The sequence below is a fragment of the Sminthopsis crassicaudata genome, chromosome 5 (assembly GCF_048593235.1).
Source record: "Sminthopsis crassicaudata isolate SCR6 chromosome 5, ASM4859323v1, whole genome shotgun sequence".
Lineage (NCBI taxonomy): Eukaryota > Metazoa > Chordata > Mammalia > Dasyuromorphia > Dasyuridae > Sminthopsis > Sminthopsis crassicaudata.
In genome coordinates this window covers 299,892,646-299,902,999 of record NC_133621.1, presented here as the reverse complement: position 1 = coordinate 299,902,999, position 10,354 = coordinate 299,892,646, and the positions used below count along the sequence as shown (strand labels likewise).

The window sequence follows — 10,354 nt, the reverse complement described above, 5'->3', positions numbered from 1 at the left end:
TCAGGTGAGGTAAGAATTTAGGCAAAGAGATCTTGGAAAGATCACAGGAAAGCAATAACAACAAAAAATCAGATATGGGAGAAGACCCTCACTGTATTGTGAATTGTAGTAGAGTAAGAGTGGTGGTTAGGGTATACTCCATTTGGGTGCTCCTTCCTGGTTTGGAGAGAATTACCTTGGAAAACAATGAACATTCTGACTTGGGGGATACCCACTAAAGGATTGCACACTTCAGCTCCAGAGCTTGTCCCACCCTTCATTAAGTGTACATGTGAGTGGAGGGGAGGAAAAAGAAAGTGTTCTTCCCATCCCTTCCCAGAAGTCCATCAAAAACAGTACCACAGTAACTAGGAGCCGGTAGTCAGGAAATCCAGGTCCATGGTTGCCCCCAAGAGTTTTGTGTCACTTCTCAGGTCTTCAAACTGGCATCGGGAGGCTTAGCTTCTTTCCTTTAAGGACTGTCGAGATAAAAAGCAGGTAGGTCAGATTTTTTTGTTGTAGGGGGAGAGCATGTCAATGAGCACTGCCGGCTGGGTGATGGTTGGGCTTCCTAGCTTGGTGGGAGTAAGCCAAGCTGGGCCTTATTAATGTCATAGCCCTGTTTAATGGGTGCTGTATAACTCCCAAGAGATGCTCAGGGCCAAAGATGTTTGGAGTGGGATGGAGATTGTTGGAGTTGAGGAATTGTGCATACTAGTTTGTGAAATGGGTGGGGAGAGCTAGGCTAGTATATGAAAAACCTGGTAATTATCATAGGCAGAAAGATTAGAACAGTTTACTTATTTCTAGATATTCACAAAACTAGCTAAAAGGGTCAGTAAATGGCAACAAAAAATTAACAAAAATCATCAAACTTTGTTCAGAGTCTGACAGGAAATAGTTGGGAAAAGAAATTTCCAATCAAGATTACCTATAAATACACCAAAAAGCTACAGAAGATGAGTAATTGGAAGGAAGCAAATTGTAGTTTGACTGCATTAATGTAAAAATTGTTCTATTTAAATTTACTTATAGATTTAACGCCATGCTAATCAAATTATCAGAATACATAAGAAAATTGATCAGTGGACTAAATCAGGTAAGCAAAACCAGTTAGATTTAAGAGAGCACAAGAATACTAACTGCTAGTGGAAACTCTCCCCTATTAGGCAAAAATAGGAAAAACTAATCAGGCAGCAATTAGTAGCATTTACATGTCACAAAATGGTCCAAATGGACACAGTGCCTAAATTTAAAAATGTCACATTTCAAAAAAGCCTTGCAGAGCTGTGATTGGATAGTGGGGATAGAGAAAAGGAAGATGGGGAATTCTTGACTAAAGAAATAGACCTGATGGTGGAAAAAAAAAAAAAGATTATTTCACTTAGTAATGCAGAAATTTTTGTGTAAGCAAAACTAATGCAGCCAGAAGATGTTATTTGGAGAAAATGCATCAACTATTTTAATAAAAGGTCAATGAAAAACAGTAGATTCAAAAAATGTAAGAACAGAACTCCTACTCCCCAATAATTAATGTCCAAAAGATAAAAAAGAAAATCCAGCTATCAAAAACCTCCAATGCTCCAAATTTAAATTAATAATGAAGACAAAAGAATAATGCTGGAGGGGCTGTGGAAAGGTAAGTGCATTAGTACTTACACAGCAGGTGACCTTGGCCTGATAGCATCACCAGGCCATATACACTAAGGGGGGTAAAAACAGACAAATACTTGGTATTTGCAAAAATGTAGCACACTTGAATATATCAGGATTGGGGGAAAGTAGCTGCGTGCTGATTGAGGAACGTGTAAATAAACTTGTATATGGATGCAGTGTCATTGCTTTAGGAAAGAAGTGTGGAGAATTAGACTTGGGAGAAGTTGTATGAACCAAAGAGTGAAGGTGGGGGGAGATCCCATCACAAACTTGTGTTTATAAACAATAGTGTATGTGAAGACAAGATTGAAGGGCTTCAAAACTAATCAGTACTAATTGTTGCCGAATTTTTATTTTCGAAGATTGGTGATGGTGCAGGCCTTCCATTTGTGGATGGGAAAGGTGTGTTAATTTGGTTGGGTAGACAGTGATGTTACTGCCTTCTACCATCCCCTGGCACCTACCTTTGGTCACATACAGGTAGAAGAAGTCACAGTAGAATATGGTCTGCACCACCCCGGATACCACTGCGATTTGGTCATAGAAATTTTCCGTGTGGTACCGCCAGATCCAGTTGGCCAGATAGAGAGCCCGGTAAAGCCCCAGAAAGAAAAGGTAGTGAGTGGTGATGGTCTCGGCCTCCCCAGTCTTGCTGATCATGAAGAGTTGGGGCAGGATCGCCACAGACTCCAGGTAGATAGAGAAGGTCCAGAGGATCTGAGCCAAAGGGAAAGAGGCAGCAGCAAGTCAGAAGACAGACCCTGACAAGTTACTGTCTCTGTGGGCCTCAGTTTCCTCATCTGTAAAATGAGAGGATTGGGCTAGATGGCCTCAGGTCCACTCCAGCTCGCTCTCTATTACCCTACGACAAGGCCATTGTGAAAGGTGAGTCGGGACCACGAGTATATTAGCAAGAGGCAGCCTGGCACATGGTGGCTCGGCCACTTAGAGGATTGTGCTTTTTGAAGCTGAAATAATGTTTGAGCCGACGATGGGGAGGTTATCGGGAAGTGGTTTGTCGGAGTCTATGCTAGAAGTTAATAGAGTCAGGACTGATGTCCCCCTGTGACAAAAATTGTGAGACTATAGGCTTAGAGCTGGAAGTGACCCAAGAGATCTCCCATTTAGGAGTCAGCCTGAAGAAGGTAGAACCTCGAGGTCACAGGAGCCAGTCCCTGAAACTTCCTAGTCCAAACTAAATGTTTCTCAGGATTAGAAGTCTTCTGGGAAGCCTTTCCCCCTGTAAAATTAGCTTTTTTCTTTCCTTTAATCTCTGGACTTAATTTTATGAATTAACCTTGAGAATGTGATGCTGAATGCAATCTTTAGAAGGGATTTCTGCTGTTTAAGCTACACATTCTAAAGTTTAAAGAAACAAACTGCCATTTGTGACAGTTAAGAAAAGCAATTAATTTTTTTTTTAATTAACAGAAAAACACCTGTAACTATTTTAATAAAAGGTCAAGGAAAAACAGAATAGATTCAAATAATGTAAGGACAGAAGTCTACTGCCCAATAATTAGTCCAAAAGATAAAAAATGGGGAAATTTTTTCAAAAGAAAATCCAGCTATCAAAAACCTCCAATGCTCCAGGAAGTATAATTGCCCAATAGCTTTTGGTTTGACTCCCTGAGCACTGGTAGTTCTGGTCAAAGGATGAAGGGGCAGTTGGCTTTAGGAGCATTGTGGCACAAGGGCTGCTTCAGCTCCTAGGCTGAGAATAGGGACCTTTGAACAAGACTGGGGGTAGGGGCAGGGGCGGGACTGCTTTTCTTACCTCCAGAGGGGTGAAACTGTAATTCTCGAGGAAGGAGAGACCGGTGACTGGGACCAAGAGGAACTCGAGACGGAACGTGTCATTCTCACTGTCGAACGATTTCCAAAATTTCCAGTAAATCATGTATACGGTGACATAGGAACACAGCAGGAAGATCACCTAGGAGAGGAGGAACGAGGTAGAGTCCATTCCATTAGGCTCGTCTGCACCCGCTTGGGGGTCCAAGCCTTGAGTTCCAGATGAGGTGCCCCAGCCTCTGGACCTCAGAAAACACTGCAATTGATCCCCGCTCCGCCTTATTGGGGCCTACCCAGTCTAAAGAGGTAGGGGGGGAGCTGCTTCTGCTCTCCACCCCATGGGTCCAGACGGTGAGTTCCAGTTCTCCCTCCCCTCTCCTCACTCTTTTCTTTCTTCCCCATTGCTGTCAAGGGTAGCTACATCCCCTCTGGCTTCCCAGGCCAGCTGCCTAGACTGGTCCTCAACTAGACCTCCTCTCACAGGCCCCCTTGGCAACCTCCTCATAGGTCATCTCCAGCGCCTACGGTAGGTCCTCTCATTTCATACCTCAAGACATTTTCCACTCTTGTCAGGTGCATGTTCCCAAAGCCCAGATGTCCCACCGCCTTGTTCAGTCGGGTGGGACTCTTGAGACCCTGTGGAGTTCTCTTGGCAAAGATACTGGAGCAATCAGCCATTTCCTTCTCCAGCTCGTTTTTACAGATGAGGAAACTGAGGCAGACAGGGTGACCTGCCTTGCCCAGGGTTACAGCTAGCTAATTTCTGACCTGGATTTGACCCCAGGCTTTTCATAATCAAGGACCAGATAGTCTATCCATTGCAGCACCACGAGTCTCAACATCACTCCCCTTTTTGGCAAAGTCCCTACTATTCCCAGAAAATAAAGTCTTCCTTTGGTATTTATAGTCCCTCCCACCATGGTCCCTAACTGTCTTTCCAGACTTTTTACCTTCTCCCCTTTCATGTACATATTTGTTATTCAGCCTTGGGGCTGCTCCTGACTCCCCATGCTTGGAATACCCCCCTCCTCTGTCTCCTGGACTTCTTCCAGGACTCAGTTGCAACCCCATCTTCTCCAGAAAACTTCCCATCCCTCCTTCCTTCCCTCTAAAGAGGGCCTTCCCTCTGAAATTGCCTCCCATGGGATTAAGCTGTGTATAATTTGTCTACACGGGTTTGTTTGGCTGATAGCCGCCCTCCCCTCCCCCCCCCCCCCCCCCCCCCGCCCCAGGCGTGAGCTTTCTGATGGTGCTGACCACCTTGGTGACTTTCTTTATGTCTCCAGTGCCTGACACACAGCAGGCGCTTCATAAATGCCACTTGGTGATGCTCTGGCTGTATCCCTGCCATTCACCACGGCTCCCAGCACTTAACATCTACTTCAGAAATGCTTGATCCACTGCAGTCTGTGTTCCCCCTGGCACGGTTTCTGAGAGCCCAAGGTCGTGCCAACCTCCCAGTAAGCCTCCCTGTGAGAGAGTTTCTGATGGAGCATGGAAAATAACATTGGCGCTCATTGTTACAAGTCTCATGGCTTGAAATTCAGTCTTTCAGAGAGATGTCAAAAGCAGGTTGCTTTGACCTTCCTTCTTTCATTGAGTCAGCAAGCATTCCCTCTGCACAAGAGAGTCCCGTATTGAATGTTGGGAGGGATGCTATTTTGTTAAAACATGGCTCCTGCCCATTGGGATTTTCCAGTTCAGTAGCTGTGGAAGCCACAATGACCGAGATGTTTATTCTCTGCTGAAAAAACTCCCCCTCAACAAGGGGGAATGTCTAAACAATCTGTGGGACAGGTTTGTTCCTGGTGTTCCAGAAATTAGGATATTAGGATGATCAAGATTAGCTCCAGGGAAGAGATATAAGAAGGAACCTTCCACTCTTGGAGAGGTTGCAAAGGGGCAGAATGCTATATTGCTGAATTTTGCTAAATTGTTTCTCCCTTCTTTTAAATCTTTATTATAATATATTGGATTACTTGCTATCTAGGGGAGAGAAAGAGGAAAAATTGGAACACAAGACTTTTGCAAGGGCTAATGTTGAAAAATCCATGCATATCTTTTGAAAAAAAGCTTTAATAAAAAAAAAAACAAAAATTAAAAAAAATCTATTATAAAGGATCATTCTCTGGGAGTGAAGAGAGGGAGTGATAAATCAGAAAATGTAAGCGGTGTAAACAATGAGAAAGCAAACATTTGTTTTGAAAATTTTTTAAAAGCACATATATGGGGTTAGCTAGGTAGTGTAGTGGATACAGCACCATCCTTAAAGTCAGAAGGATCTGCATTCAAATCTGGTCTCAAGATGCTTAAAACTTCCTAGCTGTGTAACCCTGGGCAAATCACCCCAATTGCCTCACAGCAAAAAAAAAAAAAAATTTAAATCATATATATGTGCAGCAATGAACAACATTTGTAGGGATAAGCAAATGAAGAAGCGCATGCTAAATAAATTTCCCAGTACCAGGGGGACCAATAACTAATAACCAATAACTAAGGCCACTGGGGAAAGTCTTGGACACAGGAGTTCTCCAAGATGCAGAGCGACTCACTAGGTTGGCTAGAAGGCTGAGAGGATGGGAAGTAATTCATACGGGGCATCCCAAAAGTCTTGGCACAGCTTTAAGCTTTAATAACTTCACAAGCATCAAAGCTACAAATTTGCCCCCCAAAAGAAAAGAAATTAATAATTAAGATTTTTTAAAATAGTGATATGGCTCTTCATAAAATTCAGCATATCTACCATCTCGTGTCCTATGGGGCCCTAGTCAATTTTCAAACTTTGTAAAAAAACTGGTTAGCTGCTGCTAAGTAACTGAAAGGATTGTTTGTAATCCTAACCCAAAATCACCCAAAGAACTCAATTTTGATGCGTATATGATGGATGCCCACCAGGAAGGCAGCTAGTTGGCAAAGTAAGATAGAGCACCAGCTTTGAAGTCAGGAGGACCCAAGTTCAAATATGACCTCAGACACTTAACAGTTCCTAGCTGTGTGACCCTGGGCAAGTCATTTAACCTGAATTGTCTCAACAACAAAAAACAAAATGGTTGGTGGTGCAGTGGATAGAGCATCGGGCCTGAAGTCAGGAGGACCCGAGTTCAAATCCGACTTCAGAAACTTAACACTTCCTAGCTGTGTGATAACCCCGAGTGCCTCAGCAAAAATGATAAAACGGTTTTATGTTGTACAGAAATGCACAGCCTTTGTGAAGCACCTCCCTCCCCCTTACCTTCATCACTGTGTTATAGAGGGAGATAAAGTTGGTGAACAGGTCCAGGTATCGAGTTGTAAAGACAAGAGCAAATAGGACCTGGCTCTTCCCGGAGATTCCTGTGTCCAGGGAGAAAGAGCATGAATTAGAAATTAGAAAACAAACTTCTTAGGGCACACCCAGAATTTGCAGGCTACCTTTAGTCTAAATCAGTCATTTGGCCTTTGCTCTACTCCTTCAGTAAATGAAGGTGGGACTAAGCTGGAGGGAACTTGACTTCCTTCCCACATTTCTTTCTTTCCTTTGTTCCCCTCCCTCCCTCCCTCCCTTTCTACTTCCCACTTTCCCTCCCTCCTGAAGGATTCTGACTCCATTCTTCTGGATTTCTGGCCCAGCATTCCACAGACTAGACCACTGAGTTCTTAGTCCTTCTTGTTTTTCACTTTGGTTCCCTCTAAGGATGAAAGACTCTAGTTGGGAGGATGGGGCCATTTCCTAATGACATCATCTTTTCCTCTTGGAGGCCCAACTGCAGCGGGTAGGAGGGGAGAAATGAGTCTTTTCTTCAGCTCCTCTCTTCCATTTAGCCTTAGAAGAGCATCTGGACAGCAAGTGATTCCCCCCCCCCCCCAAAAAAAAAATGTTCCTGGGTCAGACCTGGCTGAGTAGAGCCTCTAATGGTCTCCACATGGGACCTCGTGCACAAGTTTGGACACCAGGGAAGCAGAATGAGGGGCTTGGACGATGAGTTAAGAAAAGTCTGCAGGCTTTGGATGGAAACACTCAATTCTGAAAGCTCTCTTGGGGGAAAAGCCAGAATCTCAGCGTTTGAGGTGAAATGGCCATAGTTGGGCCTCTTGTCCCACTTCCAAAAAGGAAGGCCCACAATTAAAATACCCAACAAATGATGATTCGATCTCTCCTCAAAGCTAATGGGGAAGAGAAGAAGCAAACCCCTGTTTCTGTTGGGACGGCTCTCGCTTGGTTTTTCTTAATATTGAGTCGAAGTGAGATTATTTGCAGTTGCTACCCAGTCTTGTCCTTTTCTGGTTCTGCTGTCTGGAAACAGGCCAAACAGCCTTCCTTAACCATTTTTGCAAAGCCAAAGTCCCATTTCCGCTCCTCCACCCCCCATCCCAATTACAGATGCAGTGGGACACAGCAGCACGGAGTCAGGGGCCTGGATCGTGGCTCTGCTTCAGTCAGCTGTGTGATGGTGGGGCGCCCCTCCCACCGGTGGCCTCAGTTTCCACTAGTGTAAGAAGAGATGGTCTCTCCCAGCTGGAATATCCCTTTTGCTGAGGCCCCTCCCAGTTCTAACATTCTTTGTTCAGAGCTCGGAGAGTGTTCTCTGCCCTTCCCGGCTCTGACGCTGATCCCTCCCATGTTTGATCTCCAGGTTCTAAAGTCCCTTTTCAGCCCCAAGACTGTTCTAATGCCCTTCCTGGCTCCAACGGGCTCAGGTCTCCCCCAGATCCTCATCCCCTAGAAGCCTCTGCCCTGTGTCCTTCCTCCAGCTCCACCTCCTTTTTGCAGCCTCCTCCACCAGCGCCTGCCACATCACACCCAGCCCTGGCCGGATCCTTCAGCCATTCGGAAGTCCAGGGAGGGGGGTGGGCATCAGTGCAGGGGAGAGACCAGCATGGAGATGCTTAAGGAGTGAGCACATGAGTAGAAAAAAGAAGAAAAAGAAAGAGGCTACTCAGGTAGAACTTTAGTATTTCATTTAAACACAACACGTTTCATAGCTCACAGCAACCCGGGGAAGTGGGGGCTCTTATTACCCTATTTTACAGCTAGGGAAACTGAGGCCCAGAGAACCAAACGGCTGGTCCGTTCCTGAAGCGGATGATCCTCCGGCCCTCAGATTGCCCCTCTGTCCAATGGAGGAGCCGAAGGAGATGGTCTCTAACACAGGGGGCCAAAAACCTTTGTGCAGTTTGTCCAAGATCACCCAGCAAGGATGGGAGCCATGGCCTCCTTGCATCAAATGCGTCCCTCCCTGGGAGTCTGAGACAGAGACCCAGAGACAGAGAGAGAAAGAGAGATAGAGACAGACACACAGGAGATACAAAGACAGAGACACAGAAAAAGAGAGACACAAACCCACCCGTCCATCCTTCCTCTGCCCCTCTGAAGCCGCCTGCTGCTCCATCACTTGCTTACCTCGGCAGGATTTGGATCTCCAGATCTTGACCAGTAAGAGGATCATGGCCAGTAAGTGGGAGACATCCCCCAGGATCCGAAAGAGGTTCATGCTGGCGCTGCCCACCCCCAGGGCCGGGGACCCCACACCCTTCCTTTCAGCGCCCTTGGGGAAGGCTTTCGCCTTCTTGGCTCCGGCCCCGATCCCCTCGCCCAAGGAGAGCCGGGACCTTCCCGTGCCCCAGCCCCAGGCTCCCTCGGCAGTCAGCCGTCCAGCCTCCTGCCCTAGCCTCCCCTGGGCCCAGCGCCAAGTCGGGGCTACCAGCGGCCGGGGACCAGTCGGCTCTGTCCCTGGCAGGCAGCCTTCCAGGCTCCTGGGCTCTGCCGGGACACCCTGGCCTCTTCCCCTGTCCCGGAGCAGGCGGTGACGTGGCTGGGCTGGCCGGGGCCTCGGGGGTGGGAGGAGACTGCTGGGGAGCCAGGAAGTGGAGCCTTGGAATCCCGGGCCTCCCCCTTCCTCAACTTGCTGGTGGGCGGCAGGGAGCCTCTGAGGGGCCGGGCTGGGGGAGGAGGAAGGCGGCCGGAGCGGGGAGGGAGGCCCTCCTGCTGAGGTGGCCGGCTCCCCCTCGGGATGCGGGACGTGGCTGGCCGGGCTGGGACTCCCCTCCTGCTTCCTGCCGGGCCCTCCCACCCCACCCGGCTGCTGTGGGGGGATGGAGGGGCTTGGCAGATGGGGCAGAAACCCTGCCCTCCCTCGGGCTCCCCGAGATTTTTCTAGCTTCCTTCCCACACGTCCCCTCTCCCTGGAAGCCCACAGGTCCCCTCTCCCTGGAAGCCCCCGGGTCCCCTCTCCCTGGAAGCCCGCGGGTCCCCTCTCCCTGGAAGCCCGCGGGTCCCCTCTCCCTGGAAGCCCCCGGGTCCCCTCTCCCTGGAAGCCCGCGGGTCCCCTCTCCCTGGAAGCCCGCGGGTCCCCTCTCCCTGGAAGCCCCCGGGTCCCCTCTCCCTGGAAGCCCACGGATCCCCTCTCCCTGGAAGCTCACGGGTCCCCCTCTCCCTGGAAGCTCACGGGTCCCCTCTCCCTGGAAGCCCACGGATCCCCTCTCCCTGGAAGCTCACGGGTCCCCTCTCCCTGGAAGCCCCCGGATCCCCTCTCCCTGGAAGCTCACGGGTCCCCTCTCCCTGGCAGCCCACGGGTCCCCTCTCCCTGGAAGCTCACGGGTCCCCTCTCCCTGGCAGCCCACGGGTCCCCTCTCCCTGGAAGCCCACGGGTCCCCTCTCCCTGGAAGCCCACGGGTCCCCTCTCCCTGGAAGCCCACGGGTCCCCTCTCCCTGGAAGCCCACGGGTCCCCTCTCCCTGGAAGCCCACGGGTCCCCTCTCCCTGGAAGCCCACGGGTCCCCTCTCCCTGGAAGCCCACGGGTCCCCTCTCCCTGGCAGCCCACGGGTCCCCTCTCCCTGGAAGCCCCCGGGTCCCCTCTCCCTGGAAGCCCCCGGGTCCCCTCTCCCTGGAAGCCCCCGGGTCCCCTCTCCCTGGAAGCCCCCGGGTCCCCTCTCCCTGGAAGCCCGC

General features: G+C 49.1%; 1 protein-coding gene across 1 annotated transcript; it reads right to left on the bottom strand.

The window, feature by feature from the left end:
* Positions 1-75: 75 nt before the first annotated feature.
* KDELR3 (KDEL endoplasmic reticulum protein retention receptor 3) lies at positions 76-9,245 on the bottom strand. Its single transcript, XM_074271728.1, has 5 exons — positions 8,810-9,245; positions 6,662-6,762; positions 3,413-3,571; positions 2,100-2,352; positions 76-458 (listed from the first exon to the last, which is right to left on the bottom strand). The coding sequence occupies exons 1-5, from the start codon at positions 8,898-8,900 to the stop codon at positions 418-420; spliced, it is 645 nt and encodes a 214-aa protein (XP_074127829.1). The 5' UTR covers positions 8,901-9,245; the 3' UTR covers positions 76-417.
* Between the last annotated feature and the right edge of the window lie 1,109 nt (positions 9,246-10,354).